Raw genomic sequence first — 21,326 nt, 5'->3', positions numbered from 1 at the left:
CCTTATACTGACTCTACAAAGACTACAAACATGTCATAATTTGTACGCAAAATAACCAGCTGTTTCAGGCAGTTCATGTTCTCTATATATAGCCAACTTAGTATCTAACTTCTCCAAACAAACATAAACGAAAGCAAGAGAAAGAAAAAGATGAAGAATCAAATCTTCTCAGGTGCTTTTCTCTCCATCTTAATCATTCTTGCTTCAAATTGGAGCATTGAAGCTCAAACATGCAAGCCTAGCGGCAAGATCAGGGGGACAAAGCCTCCTAAGGGACAATGCAACAAGGACAATCAGTCCGACTGCTGCAAAAAAGGCAAGTTTTACACCACCTACACGTGCTCGCCGCGGGTGTCTAAGCGTACAAAAGCAACCTTGACCATCAACAGCTTTCAGAAGGGTGGTGATGGCGGTGCTCCATCTGAATGTGACCACAAATACCACTCGGATAGCACCCCTGTTGTGGCTTTGTCAACGGGGTGGTTCAACAAAAGAAGCCGGTGTTTAGACGACATTATCATCCATGGTAACGGAAGGAGTGTCAAAGCCAAGGTTGTTGATGAGTGTGACTCCACCGTGGGATNGTGATGCTGATCATGATTACCAGCCTCCATGTCCTAACAATATTGTGGATGCCTCCAAAGCTGTTTGGAAGGCCTTGGGAGTGCCAGAAAGTGACTGGGGTGAATTGGATATATTCTGGTCTGATGCCTAATTGAGATGTTTCTTCCATCTTGTAATAAAATTAGTGTGAGTGGTTCATTGGGTTTGTTAGCTCATACCTGATAGTGTTAAGAATGTGAGGCTGCCTGCACTTTGATTATCTCTAATTTCTTCTTTCCTCTATTTCCAAGTTGCTGGTGTATCGAGTTTTAATTGAAATAATGAAACAAGTAATTTTGTAAGATATTTGGCACGTTATGCTATTGAGCTTTCAACCGAGCACCATACATTCAAGCAACATACTACATTGTCTTGTAAAATAAACATCTCCATTTGTGTAATCACATATCTTATGTATCCCCGCTTCACCAATAATAACACAAAATACCCTACAAGTGAAATTTTTGCATGCAAATCTCATGTCAAAAAGTAAAGGCATTGGAAACCAGTAATTCTTTACTTGTTCACCAATCTTTTGAATGTCAAATTTCATGCATAGCCTTGATAAAGTTTAGAGGTAGGATTAAATTTCAGGGATAACTTTGACTAAGTTCTATAAGCATAATCTCCCAACCTATGCAAGTAGCCTGCTTGCTAGATTTAAAGTTGTTACCTTCGGGATGCTGCAAGGAGGAGAGTTCAAGGGTACTTGCAACAACTAGGAGAGATCCTGCAATAATTTTTTAGATGTTTGTATGTGGAGATGACAATTAGAATTTGGTTTCTCATGAAATTAAGGGCTTGTTGCAAGACAAATGCAGATTCCTCCACAGCTTCATTCATCCCCGGACACACTGTTTTACAAATGCATATTTATAACCTCAACATTACTTTCAATCACTACTTGGAACAGGATGGTAAAATAAATTTTACTAAGCAAGATTTGAATTCATCTACCAACATAATTGGAGAAAATCAATAGTATTGTGCTGCCTTCACCATTGGCAGATGCTTGAAAATACAGAACAAAACATCATTACCACTAACCTTGATTCCAACAGTTTGCAAACATCTGTATAAACTTCCATGGGCCAAATAAACAATAAACAGAACAGCAGCAGATACGCCATAAGATTTACAAGTACTGCCGTGCAAATCCGAAATCGATAAACTAGCATGACAAACTTTAGCACATCTCAATACTGTTTACAACATACTATCTGTCCTTGCTGGCAGCCTTCTGAAGAAGTTAACTGGGGCTGATGGCATCTTACCCCTGAACCTGGGGTGCCTCATCAAGTAAACCCCACCAAGAAGAACCAGAACCTGGAAAGGCGTCACATATAACACAATAGCAGCCACAAGACAGAATGTAATATATAAAGTAGTGGCACGAGGATCACGCCAACTGAGAAGTGCCTGAAGCCGCTCCCCTTGCGTTGCAACATCACCCACCACAGTTTGAATCCTCCCAGCAACACTCCTCAAGCGATCATACCTCATTCGAACTATATCTGAACCCCGTGATGTTGGGAATGTGTCGAATTCTTCATCAAGCTCATCAGGGTGCACAGCATCTGCATATGAGATCCTTGTGTTCATGTGAGGAGGGTACCTTGGGCGATACCTCCAATTCCAAATCCCTATCAGAAACATGTATAGGAAAACAGTTGGCAAAATCAGTTCTGGGAAGCACACAAGCATCACGAATAGAACATGTACAAGCGCTGTTGTGATGGGGTTTTTCCACATGCATACTTCTCCAAACCATTTTCCAATAGCAAACAACCCCGAAAAAACTGACATAAGTCGGAAGAAGTTTGCCTTGCTGCGCCTCATGCTCCAAAGATGAGAGTCTGCATCAGACATGTATTCAACTACTTCCTTCCTAAGAGGTGGTTCTGCCCGACTAAGACGAGCTGCCACTATGTTGACAGCTTGGTAACGTAACATATCTTGCTGCACCACAGTCAATGGCCTTACATAATGCATCTTCGGCAAAAGGGGTCGAGAGTACTTGAACATCATGTTAACCAGTGATGTGCATGAAAATCTAATTGCAAGATGCAATTCACCCATCTTTTTGACACCTGAAGGATGAAGGACTAGTAATGGGTAATTGTGTGTGTAGACACGGCCAGTCTCAAGGGTAGAGATTCGAATCCGGACCTTGCCAATTTTCATATCCTTTCCGCTGCCATTTGGATTACCAATCTGACTATTATCGAAAACCCCCACCGTGAGAACTGTGGCAGGGTCAAAAACCTCCCAAGTGTACTGCTCATTGTATTTCGGGCTTTGGCTGTTATTTATGGTTCGAGTACGAACCCATTTGTGCCCATATTTTGCTACACAATATGTGTCTGATGTACCCTTCCCATCCCTTGTTTTCATTGGGTGTAGCCCTTCAGCATTCAGAATTCCAAGTTCTAACACACCAATATTGGACTTCCAGAGCTGCTTAGCTGTGGGTCGAAGGTCGCTACTGTAGTGAGTTGACTCATCAAGCACATGGTACCCTCCATCAAGACAAACACGGAGATGGATTCTACTGAAAAACTTATCTTTATCTTTCTTCCGCTGCTCCCCCTCCATGGCATCTGACATGTGCTTTTCAAGGTTATACCACCGGTCACGGATCTTTCGATCATCAGCACGCTTCTCAATAGTGTTCAGTGGTATTGCAACCTTTCCTAAGGTCTCATCCTTGCTTGGACCTACACGATCTTCAATTGAAATGATCAGATGGTCATCAAAGGGTTCAGCGGCAACAAACATCAGGTCCTCATTCCACATTGGGTTCATAACTCGAGACTGAACTGGCTTTGTCTTCAAAATCTGATTTCCAATCTGTACTTTTGCATATGCATCTGGGAAGCGGGACTTGTCAGATAGAACCAAGTCCTGAGCCTCGATCACATTTACTCGTACATACCATAATCTTGGTGAATGGTAAACTTTTGAGCGAGTATGTCCATAGGCAACTGAAGAACCATCATCAGGACCAATTGCATCAGAATGCCAGGCATCCGGAAAAGCCTCATCAGCTTGTGTGCCATACCATACAGCAAGCATCAGTTCCCCTTTCTCCTTCTTCCCATCCTTATTTGCAAGCCGATACCATTCTGGAGCCAATGGACTGTCAGGTGGAACTCGTGTAGGAACTTCATGAAGATCAAACCGCACTAACCCAACAAAGTCATCTTTTAAAAGATCCCTGCCTTTGACCACAACGTCCAAAACAGATGACTGCTCATTCTCCTTTGCAAAAGCAAATACCTCATTCCATTCAGGGTTCTGCTTTTTCTCAAAATGCCTTGTAATTCCTTTGTAGTTCCCAATTCTAACTTCAACATATGGGTCAAGACTCCCTGTCACATCCATGTGAGGAAGGTCACGGGCCTTCACAACTCGAACAAATAGGTATTGCATCTTTTGAACAAGGTCATAGGTGCCGGATGGCCTGTCTGCACGTATAACTCGCCCTCCAACAATTTGCCCCCCTCCAAGGTAAGGACTTGTCTCTTTAAGCGAATAATCAGGCGCTTGAGATGATGAACCTGAATACATGCGAACAACTTTAGAAGCCTGTGGTTCAGACCTCATTTCCTGCATCCCATAGTTCACTGGTGGCTGGATTGCCGCTGAAGGAATGTTCTGCTGCCGTGCTAGGTTTGGGTTTGGAAGGTGATGAAAAGTGCGTCTCGACTCAGCTTTGTCATTGGAGAATGAGTCTGGAATAACATCTTGAACTTTTTGCAATTGTGCTTGAACATGGGTAGAGCGCGAATCATTATCCAGAGAGGAATCCATTGCAGGCAGTGGATTTGAGGATCTTATAGACGGGTCATCAGTAACAAAAACTTTTAGACCAAGCTCTCCTTTCACGCGTGAGAAAATGCCTCTCTTCTCCAGAGGGTAGTGCAAAACAACAGCATCAGAGTATGGGACAAATGATGTCCCGGTCAGAACAACCTTCCCAAGGAAAGCTTTGGAATTGGCTTTACCATGGTGGTAAATAAAGGCTTCAAGAGTGAGGTTAGGGATGTTGTTTGGATCAGAGATGTTGAAGTAGAAGGTCTCATTCCAAACAGGATTGAGATCTCTTTCTTTTGTTGTTGTTCGGAATCTCTGGTGATCAAAGTGGAGCTCCACAAATGCACTGGATGCGCCCTGCCCGTCTTTGGGCATAAGGTCATGGGCAGCCACAACCTCCACCCCTAACTTGAAGTTCATTGCACTTTGACAGATGAAGCAACACTGGTGAAGGAAATATATCAGCTGCTTGCAGGAATTGGCAAGGAAGAAAGAAGTACCTGAGAATGAACCAAAGAAGTAAGTCAAATTTATAGATTATATGTCAAACGCCCAAAGTAGTACAGAAAAGAGAAGAACCATAAAGAACTCATAAATATGGAATTGAATAATCATTATAAAGAATAAAAACAAGTGTTTGAATGAGCTTCACAAAATAATGTGTTGTATCACGAAATTCTTTTTTGAATTTACGGTCAAGAATGAGTTGTAATGGGATAATACATATTCTTTTTGTATGTCCCAGAAAATTGATATTGAAAGGAAAAGAAAAAAGGGAGGGAGAGAATCTGTAAATCCTTTTACAATCATTCAAAGGTAGATTCTGGGAAAAAGAAAAAAAAAAAGCTTCAATGCTTTACCTTCTTATCAAGCATGTGATCTATAACACGAAGATATAACGAAAACAAAATTAAAGGAGGAACAAACAGCAAAAAAGCCTTCAACTTTTGTAAGATTCCAGAGAGTATCATCAAACAAAACAACCAAATTCCCATACTGTTTTCTCTGTGACAAAAAGGAGGACAATAATATATAGAATCTTCCTAAATCTTCACCTTTTTCATTTTCCCCGGAGCAGAAATTTCTTGTTCTGTTCTCTTAGAGATAATTAAAAATAATTTTCCTGAAAAGCAAGGTCCAGAAAGAATGGTATATACTATATACCAAAGGTTCAGCTACAGGGAAAAAAAAAATCTAGAGGCAAACTTTTGTCAAAACACAGAAAGAATACAAAATACTTTCCAATTTTCATCCGATTATGCAAAAACTAAGGAAAAATAAAATTAGTCGAGAACCAGAGACATCCTCTGGCAAAGCTATAGTGAAAACTTTCTCAAGAAACAAACAGAAAACTATTCAAAAAATTTATCTGATTATCCTAAATTTCAGGAAGCTATTGAAAACCCAGAAGAGAATACCTCCCTTTTTGACCAAACTTCATCTCCAAACACCAAATTTCTCAAATTTCCGCAGTGATCACAAACCATTTAGCTCAAATAACCACCATATGATCCATCACTCACACACAAAGCAAAGCAAAGTACCCAATAAAGCACTTGAAAAAGTACATAAAATAGAGAACATTCAAAAGAAGCTTACCTTGTTTTGAGCTGGACAGGTTGACTTAAGAAGCTCACAGAGACCTTGAGAGATTGAACCCAGTAACAGAGACCAAAAGAACCTTTTATAAACAAAGAGAGAAACACAAACAGAGGGTGAGAGTTTTTCTGGGATGGTTCCAAGGGAAAGAGAGTCGTCGAAAACGAGTTAATAATGGTCTCTGATTGGTACAGAGAGAGAGAGAGAGAGAGAGAGAGAGAGAGAGAGAGATTGGTGGGTCTAGTTTGATGTACGACTCTGAGAGGTTGTTCTGTTTGTATTTTAGCAGCTGAGGCGCGTTTGCGCAAAGACTGAGAAAAGACCAATAGAAATACCATGTAACGTTTCTGAGTTGGTTTAAACTCAGCTCAGCTGGGTGCGCTAACGTACACTTGTTTCTTTAAAGGACAAACTCTGTGTACTCGCTGGCTGCGTGGAACACGTCGCCTTTCAACCCCAGTTTTTTTTTTTTTTTTTTTTCTTCTTCTTTTTCTTTGGGTTACATTGACCAACTCAACTCTTACTCATGTCTTGGTTGTTTATTTAATTTTGTTTCTAAGTTTAAATAAATCTTTGTGTCTTAATGATGCTATCTAGCTTGTTGGCTAAGTAGGCTTACAGGTTTAATTAGGGGTTTGGTTATTAGTTCTTAACAAAGTTTAAGAGTTGGGTTTGGATATTTTATTTTATGATACCAACTAGTAGATATTCTTCAATCCTCTCTCTCTCTCTCTCTCTCTCTCTCTCTCTTGCTTCCTCAATTTTAATTGATTGAGAAACATAAAATTATGCAAGGGCTTGTAGCTTAAGGCCTTGATGTCATTTCTAGTGTCATATTCAATGTTGAGAGCAATTGTATATACATTAAAATGAGGCAAAAATTGTATGAAATGTTCAATATTAATAAAATTAAAGTATTTTTCAATTTTTCAATTAACTCTTAATTTATTAATATTTATCTTTTTAACGTTGAAATAAGTCCAATTTGAAATTCTACTCCATAATTTATTTAAAACAAAAATATGTTTCAATTGTTTTTAAAAAGACCGACTTAAACTTAGTATATATCTCTACATTTGACCAATGAAAGTGCAGAATAGCTTACGTGAAATACGGATATCACTATTTTATTATTTCTAGCCAATTACATATTGTCATGTAAAATATTTATTACGCATAGCATACCGTGATTAATCGATAATAATAAAATAGTAATATTTCCGTTTCACACAAAAGTTCTCATGAAAGTGTACTAAAAAGAAACAGGCGTAGTTACCAACCAATGACAAACATTTGGGTCAATGACAGGTACTGGACCAATAACACATGGACAAGTGGCTAATGCACAAAGATTTACATAAAGGTGTGCTTGTAGAACTATTTAAATCATAATTTAATTTTACATTTATTATTTACGTAATATCTAAGTTAGGTGCAAAACTCATGTTCTCTAATGCTTGAGACTGTTTAACTCATATACACTTGTTCTTATTTTTCTCTAAATCATGCACATTAGAAAGGAGAACCCCAAAAGCTCTTTCTGGCAAGAAAAACAAAATATCCACGATTAGACTTTTCAACTGTGTGCAAAAACAAGACAAATATGACCAAAATACCTTAAAATAATCGGTTGGTGAAATGATCCTTAAAATAATCACTTCAAGTCTACATGCAAATCCAAGAAAATAAGTCCACTGATAATCATTATCACTTAAAACTTGAAAATCAATCAACAAACAAAAATTGTTTTTGCTGCAAAATAAAGGATACAATTTTTGTCCATAAATTAACTTCGATAAATAAGTTAAAACGTATCTCATAATGTGGTATTGGAAGACCGTAACATAATTTAACTTATTACCATGTTATAATATAAGTAGATATTTATTAATACTATATCCTAGAAGTGAGAAATATGAACCATATTATTCATTCGTGTTATAACAAGTGAACTAATTATACAACATAACCATGATTCAGTACAATTTGAGCTCCCAAGTATCCTTCTTCCTACATTATTATTTTTAAATATATCCATTGAATTTGGTGAGGGGAAAAAGAAAAGGAAATTCTTGTACATATTTTGCATGTAATAGATGTGGCCTACATGGGTAGGTAGGTAGAGCCTTCTCAAAGAAATGTAGGAGAAATTGCAATAACTTGTTTCAAAGGACCATATCATTTTGAATTAAAAAAGAAACTAAAATTATTGAAGCATATGAAGCAAACAACAAAAATTCGGATTTTACAATTAGATCCCCAATTGGACGTGCCAACAACACAAGATTTGTTATGTTGTCAAGTCATCCATTGGCGTAATTCAACTACAATATTGTAAGAGAATCACGAATTTTTTTATGTGAAACATGTTCAAGAAAATTAAAGCTTAGAAAAGTAAACGAAACAAAATTGGCAAAATATGTTGTCCAAAAAAAGCATTTGAGTAAATGAAACAATACCTCCTTAATTAGCACAATACAACCCTCTTGTATGTATTTTCTATAAAATTTGAACATTGCGTTTAAGAGTTCGATTGCCTATCATTTTCCGTATGAACTTAAAATATTTAAGAAAGAAAATAGGTCTATAGAAATGGATCTCCAATTACCATACATTAACAATTTTTCTTGTCTACAAAAAGAAGAGAATGACAAGATTTAAACTTTTGGCAGTTGTTGTATGGATAATTTCTCTGTCACTCACTGGAGTTATAAACTCTTAAGTTAGGTGAAATAATTAATTAATGATGAGGACTTTGGGGGAACATTCCTTGGTAGCTGTATTCCTCCGAGGCATATCCAAATTACAAGCAGTTGATGCATAATTTGTAAGGGCTCGTTTGGTTCTCATGTTGTTGACTTGTAGCAGAAAATTTAGGTTCTTCATAACAAAAACTAATTGGCCCTTAACTCTCTATCTGACATAAATGGGGTGTTTAGGGTTTGACCAAAATTCATAAAATATCACAATCCCACTCTAATTTTTTGTTAAACATATCATAATCCCATCCTAATACAAAAATGACGTAATCCCATTGTATTTCTCTATTACTGGAGAAAGAAGGGAAAAAAAAAAACTCCATTAGATTAGAAAACCTGTCTGTCTTGGATAATGCATCTGGTTGAGAGGAAAGTGTCTTTTGCTTTCAAATATTCATCATGCTTCTGCAGGTGGGGCATCCTTGTCAAGCTTTTGAAAGATTCCAAAACAACGAGTACCAGGACTTACTATGGGATTTGCTCAAAGCTCACCGTTTCATCTTTTACAAATGTTATTTCTAACTTAAAAAGTAATGCGGTTCAGAACTTCAGATACTGAAGTTTTATTTTAAGAGATAAATGAGTTGGTGCTCGTAGCGTTATTGTTATGTAAATCCTGCTTAATATTCTCAACATCAGCTTATCACCTGATATTTGATGTGAGACCAAACTATTTTGTCCACAAGTCCCACCAAGTATTTTCGCAATTTTAACGTAACAATTTGACAATAATTCACCCAATTAACAGTCTTCAAACTTGAATTCTGAATGTAACCTATTGTCTTTTTTTTTAAAAAAAAACAAAATAAAAGAAATAAAAAAATAAAATTTATTAGAATGTGTGCATCTAATTCAAAGTTATTAGCATAAAAAACTAATCAACAATGAGCGAAGATGCCAAAAATCTTTTAAATTACGAATATACAAAACTTCCATTTCCGATGTGGAATAATAATCTCAAAACTAAACGAGGTTTTAAGCTGTCTTATATGCACTAAGGTATATATGAAACGTGCATGCAATAATTGTAAAGGCATATTTGGTTTCAGTCAATCAAGGTGGGTCTGCAGAAAGATCACAGAAATCTTTCAAATGGTTCATCATGCTTCTTGTTTTGATCAGAAAGATTACAGATATTCTGACTCAGATGACAGCATTAAGTATCATAAAATAAATAGTTTAACAGCCTAACAACTATATAATATGGATCATGCGTAAATGGATTTATTAATTAAGAAGATAGGCATGCATCTTGTTTTTATGTGTACAGAAAAGGTGGGTTTGCTATTATATTAATTACATGAAAAGTGACTTTAATTTTAAAAATTATCCCTGGGGGGCTGATAGAATTGCCTACCACAAGCTTCACGTTCTAAATTTGGTCATTTGCTAATGACACCATAACGCTCATATGGGCTTTCCTACACGGATTCGGATTCTTTATTTGAATTTTCTCTGTTATGATTTGCTTGACTTTTCTTCTCCACGCGTCACGTCATTAGAATTTAATCTACCAGAGTCAAATGTTGACACATCACACATAATAAAACCCAAATGCCTCACAATTTTATTTTGAAAATTAAAAATAAAAATTTCCTAAGGCACCATTATCTTCTCCACGTCTCTATCTTGGTCCTCTTCTACTACCACTCCGCTCATAGAACAACACAAAATTTTATTTGATATTTGGACTGTAAGACGAACATGATGATAATTTTCCAGTGAGAGACTAAGCATTTGAATATACAGAATGTCTGAAGTAGTTACTGGTGATGAAAGCTAAATCCAACCAAAGTTTTTTGTTATCGCATGACTTTATAGTAATGGGTGGAGATTGGAGACAATAATAGTAACATTGTGATATTTCTAGATGTCCTTAGCCTTTTTTCTTTTCTTTTTTTTTTCTTTTTCAAATGTGCTTCTTCTTCCTTTCTTATCTTATAAAATTTCACACCTTGACTTCAAATTTTGCGATTTTATCAGATTTGTTGTCATTTTTTTTCTGTTGCAATAGGATCACGAATTTTCAATTTTTTATATATATCTTTCCAAATTTTGCAGATTCGTCATGGATTTCACGAAGGACTTCGATCAAACGGTCCAAGAATTTTGGCTCCGGGTGATATGAATTTCAGCTAACTATTAATGTTATTATTGTGAGAGAAAGAGAGAGATAACATACTAACGATCTCTTTTGACTAAAAATAGACTAACGAACTCTGAACGGGAAATAACAAATTGAGAATGGAAGGCAATTTATATAACACAAAGCTCTCAATCTTTTTTTTTTTTTTTTTTGGTCTGTGTTTTGGACAAAGATAGAGAACTCGGTGTTATATAAATTGCCTGCCATTCTCAATTAGTTATTTCTCGCCCAGAGTTCGTTAGTCTTTTTCGGTCAAAAGGGATCGTTAGTCTATTATCTCTTCACTCTCACAATAATAACATTAATAGTTAATATAATTTATGCTAAAAAAATAAAAGAAAAATGTGCCTTTGTGAGCAATATATAGGAATGGCAACGAGCTGGTTCAGGGCGGGTATGGTGATAAAATCCCCGTATCCGTCCCAAAGAAGAAAAATTGCAGCTAGGTAATATGTCTTAAGAAGCAATTTCATCAACCCCTGAGATAATTACAGCATCCCGTTTCATGGCACGCTGCCGGACTTTTAAAAAAATCATCTCAATGATAGAGCCATACTGCAAAATCTTAGGGGACAAAACTAACTGAAGATATATAGGTGACTGAGAGAAAACAGAGCAGTAAAGGTATACCGTACAAATCTTGAACTGTGGTGGAGTAGCAACTTGGATGCTGAGGGGTCATTAGAGTTGCCAGACCAAATTATATTTCCCTTCACTATTAGCATGGCAGGATCCACATATAAATCAATTTCTTGCTGGTCAGTTTTTTTAATCTTATTCACCATTGAGTTTGCAAGAAAAAGATTCTACTTCTCTCAAAAGTAGAAAAATGAATGATGTTAAGCATGAAGCAGAGGGGTTTAGAGGATGGACGCCATTTGTGTGATCAAAGTGTTCATCAAATAAGTACTTGTGCAGAGTTCTATTCGGTCATTCTTTCCCTTTCGTCCTACAGATTTGGCAATTTGAGTCCATCGGTTTGGTAACTTTTTAATTGTGAGACGAAAATTTGACATGGTCTACAAGAAAATGAGCATGTTGCCACAATAAATTTCTGTCTATAAAATTGACGAGATTCGTAATCTGGATTAAAGTTAAGAAACAACATGTTTAGAGTTTACGTTATGGAAAAAGCTTGGCTCCTTAAAAATGAGCTCCTCCTCAAAACAAATGGGATTCTGACACTTGCTAATTTCATTTTACTTTTTCTTTTTATGAAATTCTTTTAACTTTCTTTGTTTTGGAATTTGACAAGTGTTAAATATGTTAAAATACCATTTGCTTTCAGGAGGATCTCCTCCTTAGTTTTAAGGAGCCAAGCTTTGCCCATAAATTATAGGGAGTGAAGTAGAATTTGACGAAAATACCACCAACCTTTAGAATTTAGTGAAAACTTGACCCTCAATTTGGATGGTGGAAAATAACTTGGGAATTAGCTAAAAGTCGGGAATTGAAGAGGAGAAATTATTATCAAATTGTCAATTTAGATTGATAATTTAATTGAAAATATGTTTGTTTGGTTTCCATCTAGAAAATAACTATCATCAAGTCAACAAGTCATATGTGCAGCTTCAAATCCAAGTTTGAACCCCAAATTGGCCTTCTCTAAACAGCATAACGGAATTGCGAAGTACATGGAAGACCAAGGTTTGAGAGATCTTAATATGGGAGATGAAATTAATCGCATTAAATTTATTGGCCAAAAAGGCATCCAAATGCACCCCTTAACGTGGCAACGTGATGAAAGTTGGTTGACGCGATCAGAGCCTAGCTAAATAAATTTAAAAATTCGCAAGAGAAAAATCCCAACCCCCATTTTCTCCCACAAAAATCTCTCCTCCCCTACCTTTCTTTTTCTCCCAAACTCACTTTCTCTCATGCAGTTATCAAAATCAGAGATTTTTGCAGATCTGTCACACATCTCTCTCTTTTTTTCTGCATTTTCTTTTCTCAGAGCACAAGGTTCATCGTGTATAGAAGAACAAAATGGTAAGCTAATTCAACATGAAAATGCTTACTTGTGAAGAACTTTGACTGCTATCAAATTAGAGTTACTAGATCTGTGTTTGTCATTTTGTTTGACATGCCTTGATGTATATACCTGATCGATTTATATTTACATTGATGCTATGGAATTATATTAATGTGAAAAAAATTTAGGCAAAGTTATTCTCGACTGTCAAACATGTTATGTTATTAAATTGTTCGAGTTTTGAATATAATTAACAAAGAGAAAAATGTAGAAAGTTGTAGAAAGTTGTCTCACTTTATTTTAAGTTCGAATAAGCACGCTATACTTTCGGTGTGAAATTTATGATATGTTAGGCAAACTCGGCATCTGGAATGGCTGTGCATGATGATTGTAAGCTCAAGTTCTTGGAACTAAAAGCGAAGAGGAACCACCGATTTATTGTGTTCAAGATCGAGGAGAAGATACAGCAGGTGATTGTGGAGAAGGTTGGAGGTCCCGATGAAAGCTATGACGATTTCGCTGCCTCCATGCCTGCCGATGAGTGCCGCTATGCCGTCTATGATTTTGATTTTACAACCAATGAGAACTGCCAGAAAAGCAAAATTTTCTTCATTGCATGGTTAGTATAATCACATACACTTACATACATCAAGCTAGTTTCAATTTACCTTCTGAACTAGCATGATGCTTTAGGGGGCAAAACGGAAATTTACCCCTAATTACATGCCTTGTTATGTATGCATCATTCATCATGTGCATGTGTAGCGCATAATATGATGTGTGATGATATAAGAGACAACATGCATATACATGCCTATGTTTTGCTAAGAAGACTGACTTGACTGGTAAGTAAACATATGTAGTTAGAAATTAGGCATACTATGTTTTCCAGTCTAAAGCTGGATCATTGATAATTAAAGTAGATTCTTGTTACATTGTACTGTTCTGACCGACAGTATTTTTGTCAAAAGTACGTAACATGTCAAGTATCTGATAAGATAACGTTATCCCGTATGTACTCAATTGTTCAATGGCTTCTGTTCTTTATAGGGCACCTGACACTTCAAGGGTGAGAAGTAAGATGCTTTATGCAAGCTCCAAGGACAGATTCAAGAGGGAGTTGGATGGGATTCAAGTGGAGTTGCAGGCAACAGACCCTAGTGAGATGAGCTTGGATATCATAAAAGGGCGGGCACTCTAAATATTCTTGTAGAGCATTATTGATCCATCACTTTGTCACATGATCTATCTTCAATTTTATTTTTTGTTAGTTGTGTGAGCTATTTTATGTTAATTACTTTATTTTTCAGATCAGATGTGGATTCAATTTTAAAACATTAATTGGTACATTCCTTTGCTATATATTGGTGTATTTCAGATTTTATTGTGTTATTATTTATCACTTATCTTTGAAAAATTCTTGGTGTAAAAACTTATCAAATACATTCAAACAAATCATCAGAATTGATATTTACAGTGGGAAGCCATTGATTTTGTAGCAAGCTTTGAATGCTTGTGTTCAGATCTCTTCATTCCAGTCTAGGACATATTAAATTACAAGTCACGGTCTATGGAATACATGGAAAAAGCTTCTATTGCTTTTTATCAATACTTTGCCAATACTCATTTTCCCAAGCTTCCACTTGCCTAGTTGAGTTAGCCTTTCTCTCAAGAAAATTGCGGAGAGCCAGAGGATCATACGGAGGAGGAAGAGTGCATGGGAGCTCATCACTTGGAGACTCCACCATAGACTCCACCATGAACTTCTTCCATGTAACAGTTGCAGGGCATGCCATTTTTTCTGAGCACAGTTCCACTGCATTGGGAGGTATAGTTGGTTTGAATTTCAAGAGCTTTGCATATTCATTTAGCACATGAAACATGTAATCATACACATAGTCCATCTCTAGATCTTCTTGTATGAAGTTGCTCGCAGCCTCCCCAATCGTCTCCGCCTGCCATATTCACGAGATACCAAATGTAAATAATTTGAATGGGCAGTTTAAATTCACAGTTTAACAACAAAACATGTCACACTGTTCAACACAAAATAAAAATAAAAAATCGTCATATAGCTAAAGTTCTAGCCTTGTCTTTGTGATTATTGCCCCATTCCACAGCAAACTTGGGAGAAGTGCACTTGCTGTTGTATCTAATAGGCCAAAAGTGCTGCAATGGCTCCATGCCTCTCATGAAGAAATCGTGATAGCGAGGCCTTACATACAAGGTCATAGAATCACATGCCATGATGTATTTTTCACTTACAGACCATGCCAATCCTTCTATATAAATTTTGTACCGGTAAAACCAAATCTCTATACATAAACAAGGGAAATTTTAAATTTGTAAAATGTAATTTCAAAAACAAAAACAAAAAAAATTGCAAAAACTACCTGTGCTTGCACTGGTTTTCTAGGTTTGAATCCTTGTACCCTTGTTTAGATTCTTGCTCCCAATTCTGGAAATAGAAGATCAAAACATTCCACAAATGAATACGTAAAAAGATTGCATTTTATACATAAATAATGGTTAGAGAAGTTGATGCACCTGAATATATAGGCGTGTGTTCCAGTCATTTTTGTCCGAGACATTGCATTTGAGGAGGTCCATTCTGGTTGGTGCCACATTTGGGTTACCTTTCCAGTAAGCATAGGGCACCCTGTCTTCCCACTTTGTTCTTTTATTGCCTTCTTTTATGCTTTGCAATAGACTTCTCCATGGTTTTATATTTATCTCAGCCCTACCAAAATTAAAATGAGCCCATCTACAAATTTCACTAATAAAATTAATTTCTCCTCTAAAATCTCTTCTTCTTTTTTCGGTCACCCAATTCAAATGTTTGGGCCAAAGTTGGTGGAGATGAAAAGAGTTTTGGGCCACACATCTCATACAAACAATTTATGGGCCTGAGTTTTTAATTCTTTACTTTTCAAATGGGCTAGAAATTGGGAATTGATAGAACCCGAATTCATATGTCACACATGGTTTCTAAAGTAAACAAAGAAACAAAAACAAAGGGCATTTCACATGCAAACATAACATGTATGAGTAAGACAGAAAAAAATATTTACCAGCCCCAAAAAGACCAATCTGGGAACACAATATCCAAGCTCCTCTCGTCTGAGCAGTATCGAAACAATGGTGGCGGGCCAGCATTCGGACCCTGAAAGTCCTTTGATGGGATGACGGGCCGATCACCACAGTTAAACATGAGTTCCAAGTCAGGCAATCTACCGGGGTACACCCTTAGAAGCTGCAAAATTCCCCATAACGTAAACATATCCCTAGTTTGAAAGGATTGTCTATACTTCTCTATGTAAGCCTTGCCGTCCACGATCAAGAGCCTAAAATGCGTAGTCCTGCGGGCCTTCTCTATCATGTCCCTCGTGATTCCCGTCTCTTTCCATGGCAGTAGATCTTCGTGGATCCATCGGAAGTATGATGGGCATGTGAGATTGGATGGACAGCTAGGATTTGTTGGGTCGTGTGTGGTAGGGTAAGTTCTTGGACAAGCTTGTGTCACATTAATTCCTTCGGTACACTGCAGTGGGAATTCAGGTCTCTTGGGTGTGGTTGTGTTTGTGGTGGTTGTGATTGATTTCTTAGAATAAGCGTCTGAAAATATAAACTAAGAGAGAAAAAACATGAATTGTATACGTTATTATCAAAGGAGAGATTTTGATACAAAGAACTTTTCTTATGCAATGCAAAGCTATATATGACTTATACTTCAATAAATTTTCTTTGTATTCCTTTCCTGATAACTAATATTTCGTTTCTTAGTAATATCAGTTTAGTATACACATTCTTAGGCAATTCTCACTTAATTAGTTGCTCACATACTTGTCACGAAAATTTGACTCTTGCTCTCCCTCGTATGGAAGGCAGGCACGCTCTCCTTCGAGCTAAAAGAAAACAATCTGACCACCGATCTAATGGAGGTGGAACTAAGAGACCTAAGTTTCACCTTAGTTAGAGAGATCCTGGTCCTATTAGTTTTACTCTAAAAAAACAAGGTGACTGGTAAACCCGATTCAAATATTTCCAGTTTTTGAAATCTTGGTCCTATTAGTTTTACTCTAAATAAAACAAAACAAAACACACACACACAAAAACACTGTGACTGAAGATAGAACGCCTATGTTAGAACTTTATATATAGCTAGCACGATTGGAGTTCATGGAACTTACAGCATTGATCCAGCCTGCAGGTACCAACGCAGCAACAAAGAAGATCAACAACAAGAAGATTATAGTTGCTGCAGTTATCTTCTTCAGTGGCCTCCAACTTTTCATGTTTATGCTTCAAAGCTCTCTTCCAAGAGACCTTGAGATAAGGTAGCCCTGCTGTCCTGTCCTGTAATGCTTTCTATGCTGCATACTGAGTCAATATTGACGAAAGTGATCAAAATTTTCTTCTCCAGATTTCCTAGTCTTTTTAAATCAAGTAGAAGTATTAGGCACTAAGTAAGGCTGCTCTGGTTGACCTGCTTGGACAATTTGCACTAGTTTTGAGTTTGGGAGGTTCATAATCAGACTTGCCGGCATGTGGAACCCACATCACTTTGTGAGTTATTGCTAATGGGTGAAACTTCTGTACAGTCTAGATAGGGGGGGGACCGAGGATGAAATTAGGCTCATGGCCACAAAAATGGCCGTGTGGGACGGATTATTTGCTTAATAGTAAGTCAACGGATTGACTTCTTATGACTCATGAAGTTCAGAGCAAGTAGTACGTAACCTGCAAAATAATCCATTGAATTCAATGTGAGTAAAGCATTTGGCAAGTAGGCCACAGATATTACGTTAATGCAGTGTGCAAAATCCCTTGCTTCCTTTGCTTGCCCCATAGGAACTCATAATTGGAGACAAAGAACCAATCTTCTGGGTGCGCATTATAAATCCCAGAATTCAGAATAATATATCATTAATCAATATTAACAACCCAATGCAGGCAAAGAAAAATATATTTACTGATTCAAGCTCTCCATAATATTCGCATCGTTCGTCTAACTTTTCTTGTATGTTCAAATAACCATCCTAATAACACTTCGACTTGAAGTTTTCCTATCAACAACATGAGTTAAAACCAGAGGATCAAACCTTCATCCAGGTTGGCACTAAAAGTTTGCTCACGAAAAAACCCGTGCAGCAGCTGCTAGTTAGCAAACTGAACCGAAACATTAACTGTGAATCTCTTACCAGCTTGTTTCATGAAGAGATGATATGCTGAAAGGTGCATTTTAAAGCATTGACAGCCGACAGGTGAAGCAATGCACGTTCCCTTGTTAGACCAACACAGACCCTTCCCTTTATATTATATCCTTGAAGCTGGAGGAACTGTCCTTGTCGAACCACATTGATATACTGAAAAGCTCTAAATAATTAGTGCAAAGTATTACTCGATTACCATATTAATTTCACAATGAAGATCATAATATGCACAGACAAGAGTATTCACTCTGAGTATCCACTGGCCTCACTATATCATGGCAGAGAATGCCTCAAAATGTGGGAGTTTCAAAGGCCAATTACTAAAGGGAGGTCTTCTTTTTAGAATTTTTGAGGTTAAATTGAATTCCTGCGCCATTTCCTGCATAAGGTAACCAGGTGAAATTAGCTAATAGATGAAAAGTCATATCCAGTTGACACCGTGCTACTAGTGAATTAAGAACCAGTAGTTACATAACTAATCCATAAATTTTGTACCAGCAGATATTGAGCAGAAGCTAAATCTACAGATATTTGATACTACACAAGACACTGCTTGTACTAAAAAAATGCAACGAAACGAAAAAGCTTTCATTTACACATAAACCACAATCCCTACACATAGTTTTGAAGTACTTTTTGTCAATCAAAGCACAAAGACCTCTCTTATACTTCCAAAATATAAACCACTTGCACAACTTAACGGGTGCATAATTTACTGTCTTGAACTCTGGTCATCATCAAATTGTAAACCAAATCCCAAAATTAACTTATTAGCTAGATAAATAGAATTTGACCAAAACTTGTCCGCAAAATCAGTATCTATAATATTGACTACCTTGATTTCTCGATACGAAATCTGATTGACTGGGATTTTGGCAGGGCATTCAAGTCTTAGGGACAAGAAAATCTGCAACAGCTGCTTTCTGTCAAACAATAAAAACAATATGACAAAATTGTAATAAAATGCATTTCTAAATAAAAGTTGGAGCATACTTATCAACCTTCTCTAATGGAATATCACAGAGTACACACTTCACACACCTGGTTCACTTGAAAGGGACTCATTAGCTCATTTGACAATGGTAGAACGCGATCATGCAGCGCTTGTTTCAAGAGATCAACAACAAGAACCATTTCAGAGCCATGAGGCGATTGTCCAACAGCAATGGAAGAAAGGTAAACAGGTTGCAGATAGAATGAAAGCAGAGCTCCTGAAATAAGAATATGTATGACCTCACCAACTAACTTATAACTAGTAATGCTCATGTAACCAAGTACAGCCAATATAATCATGAAGATTAGTCAAACTGGCTCAGTCTAGGTACACCATCAAATATTCAAGGATGCCCGACCAAAAGAAGCCAGGTGTGTATTTAGACCAGAGTTTCCATATCCAGGATTGACTGAATGAAGCCCTATCTTGGGTACATGATAGATCAAATGACAAACCTTGAACTCCAACGAGCCATCTTGTCAGAGCAACTAACTGATAAAGTTGTATCACCACAACCGGGCTTTCTTTGAACCGAGCCAATTAGTTGTGAAACATCACCTGAAAATATGGTAACATACAGATGCTACATAACTCAAATCTCACGTCAAAAGTAATGATTCTTTTCTCAAAAAGAAGCTGCCAACATTCACTAGAAAAATATTCAACCCACCACATTATGGTGAAAAATGGAAACATAAATTTTTAGCAAATATAGAACAAAGAAGAGGACAAGTATAAAATCCCATTACCATTAGTATTTGGCAGAGCCTCTTCATTTATTGAAACATTAAGCTCGTCCAAAGACGAACCACGTTCTGTTGGTGAGATGTTTTTTGGGGGAGACAACAGTGAACTCGGAGATGCAACCCCACCTGCAAGAAAGGAGAATAAGTATAATCGCAGTATTGGTTTGTCCTGATAAAGATATAAAGATCTAAGGAGGGCAAAAACCGAAGAAAAAAGGACTCTCTTTTTTTGGATATGAACAAGAACTGACATGGTAGTTGTGATATGTACAAGTGTAATTGCAAACCCTTCCTCAATTTGTATTTTCCTTGGCCATCACCATTAGGGTCCAATTCAAAAAGCAAGTTTTTGGCATCACCATTTTGCATTTGTGTGCTTCCATTGCTATCACTTTGCTTACTATAAACTTGAGTAAGACACTGAATCTGTGCATAGAAGAACCTAGTGCCAGAGAAGCCAAGTATACCAATAAGCACCATACACTAAAAATATAAGGTAGAGATATAGGTAACAAATGCAAATCCTCCCCAAAAAAATGGGTACTTTTCAGCTAAGCACACATAATTTGGATGCATTTCATGCCACATGAAGCATAGCACTCGTAAATTACAACTTTTTATTTATTAAAATCTTGTATTAGCAACTAAACAAATTAAATTTGCTAATGAAATGAATATATAACAACAAATAAAAACCTCAGTAAAGATCTTCGAGCTATAATCTCGGCGTGGGAATCATTGACGACATCACCGTTGGAGCTCAAGAGTGAACGCCCAAGACATTTGGTCCCAGTTCCCAACGCGACAACTTCCAATTCTGAACAATTGAAAGTGTTAAGAACACTGTTTGCTTTCCAGGAAAGTGCAGGAAACGAAGGAAAGTAGGACCTTGAGAAGGAGAGGAAACGAGGAAAGCGGCCAAGACGGTGACTTCGCGACCCTGAGGCTTGCCTTTCTTGGGAAGAGAGTTGTGGAGTGAGAACACCTTGTCCGAGACCTTCTCGGCCCACACTATTTTTGAAGAAGAAGAAAGAGCAGACGACGGCGTTTCGAAGCAGGACGGCGACGACGCCATGCTGTAGAAAGTGGTGGTATATGGGGTGAGTGAGAGAAGAGAGGCTCCCGCCTCCGATTTCGGGTCATTCAGACCACCACGTGGTTGGATTTGGGTTGGGTGGACTTCCAATTCATTTTTTGGGTCTAGAATTGGGCTAATCTTGTGCACCCAAGGACAGATTCAAAAGGGGGTTGGATGGGATTCAAGTGGAGTTGCAGGCAACAGACCCTAGTGAGATGAGCATTATTGTGTTATTTTGAGTAGAGCATTATTGCTATATATTGGCGTATGTTAATATTGCTATATATTGGCAACACTTTGTCAATGTTATTTTCAGATCAGTTGTTAGTAGGATTCAATTTTAAAACATTAATTGGTACATTCCTTTGCTATATATTGGTGTATGTTAGATTTTATTGTG

At 37.2% G+C, this 21,326-nt stretch overlaps 3 protein-coding genes and 1 pseudogene across 8 annotated transcripts; 2 read left to right on the top strand and 2 right to left on the bottom strand.

Annotated features, from left to right (window-relative positions):
- Window positions 1-134: 134 nt before the first annotated feature.
- LOC117620287 lies at window positions 135-715 on the top strand (annotated as a pseudogene).
- Window positions 716-1,504: 789 nt separating this feature from the next.
- Window positions 1,505-6,383, bottom strand: LOC117617598 (FT-interacting protein 3-like). The gene is made up of 2 exons (XM_034347042.1): window positions 6,019-6,383; window positions 1,505-4,919 (listed from the first exon to the last, which is right to left on the bottom strand). Exon 2 carries the CDS (start codon window positions 4,837-4,839, stop codon window positions 1,810-1,812), a length of 3,030 nt encoding a protein of 1,009 aa, XP_034202933.1. The 5' UTR covers window positions 4,840-4,919; window positions 6,019-6,383; the 3' UTR covers window positions 1,505-1,809.
- A 6,325-nt stretch (window positions 6,384-12,708) lies between these two features.
- LOC117617899 (actin-depolymerizing factor 1) lies at window positions 12,709-14,257 on the top strand. Its single transcript, XM_034347510.1, has 3 exons — window positions 12,709-12,912; window positions 13,249-13,514; window positions 13,946-14,257. The coding sequence occupies exons 1-3, from the start codon at window positions 12,910-12,912 to the stop codon at window positions 14,094-14,096; spliced, it is 420 nt and encodes a 139-aa protein (XP_034203401.1). The 5' UTR covers window positions 12,709-12,909; the 3' UTR covers window positions 14,097-14,257.
- Window positions 14,258-14,340: 83 nt separating this feature from the next.
- Window positions 14,341-21,150, bottom strand: LOC117617897 (protein O-glucosyltransferase 1-like). 6 transcript variants are annotated; one of them, XM_034347508.1, is made up of 9 exons: window positions 19,110-19,537; window positions 18,944-19,031; window positions 18,097-18,487; window positions 17,086-17,635; window positions 15,967-16,523; window positions 15,443-15,635; window positions 15,293-15,353; window positions 14,984-15,198; window positions 14,341-14,850 (listed from the first exon to the last, which is right to left on the bottom strand). In XM_034347508.1, exons 4-9 carry the CDS (start codon window positions 17,188-17,190, stop codon window positions 14,488-14,490), a joined length of 1,494 nt encoding a protein of 497 aa, XP_034203399.1. In that variant the 5' UTR covers window positions 17,191-17,635; window positions 18,097-18,487; window positions 18,944-19,031; window positions 19,110-19,537; the 3' UTR covers window positions 14,341-14,487. The 6 variants fall into 6 exon arrangements, 1 of the variants encoding a protein (XP_034203399.1); XR_004584449.1 differs by lacking the exons at window positions 14,341-14,850; window positions 14,984-15,198; window positions 15,293-15,353; ... (1 more) ...; window positions 15,967-16,523; window positions 17,086-17,635 and adding exons at window positions 17,797-17,961; window positions 19,558-19,660; window positions 19,852-19,974; ... (1 more) ...; window positions 20,545-20,665; window positions 20,737-21,150 and having other exon boundaries at window positions 19,150-19,319; XR_004584448.1 differs by lacking the exons at window positions 14,341-14,850; window positions 14,984-15,198; window positions 15,293-15,353; ... (1 more) ...; window positions 15,967-16,523; window positions 17,086-17,635 and adding exons at window positions 19,558-19,660; window positions 19,852-19,974; window positions 20,100-20,290; window positions 20,545-20,665; window positions 20,737-21,150 and having other exon boundaries at window positions 17,797-18,487; window positions 19,110-19,319.
- Between the last annotated feature and the right edge of the window lie 176 nt (window positions 21,151-21,326).

Source organism: Prunus dulcis, chromosome 2, assembly GCF_902201215.1.
Source record: "Prunus dulcis chromosome 2, ALMONDv2, whole genome shotgun sequence".
NCBI lineage: Eukaryota > Viridiplantae > Streptophyta > Magnoliopsida > Rosales > Rosaceae > Prunus > Prunus dulcis.
The sequence above is the reverse complement of the archived record's forward strand: the minus strand, read 5'-3'. Positions and strand labels throughout refer to the sequence as shown.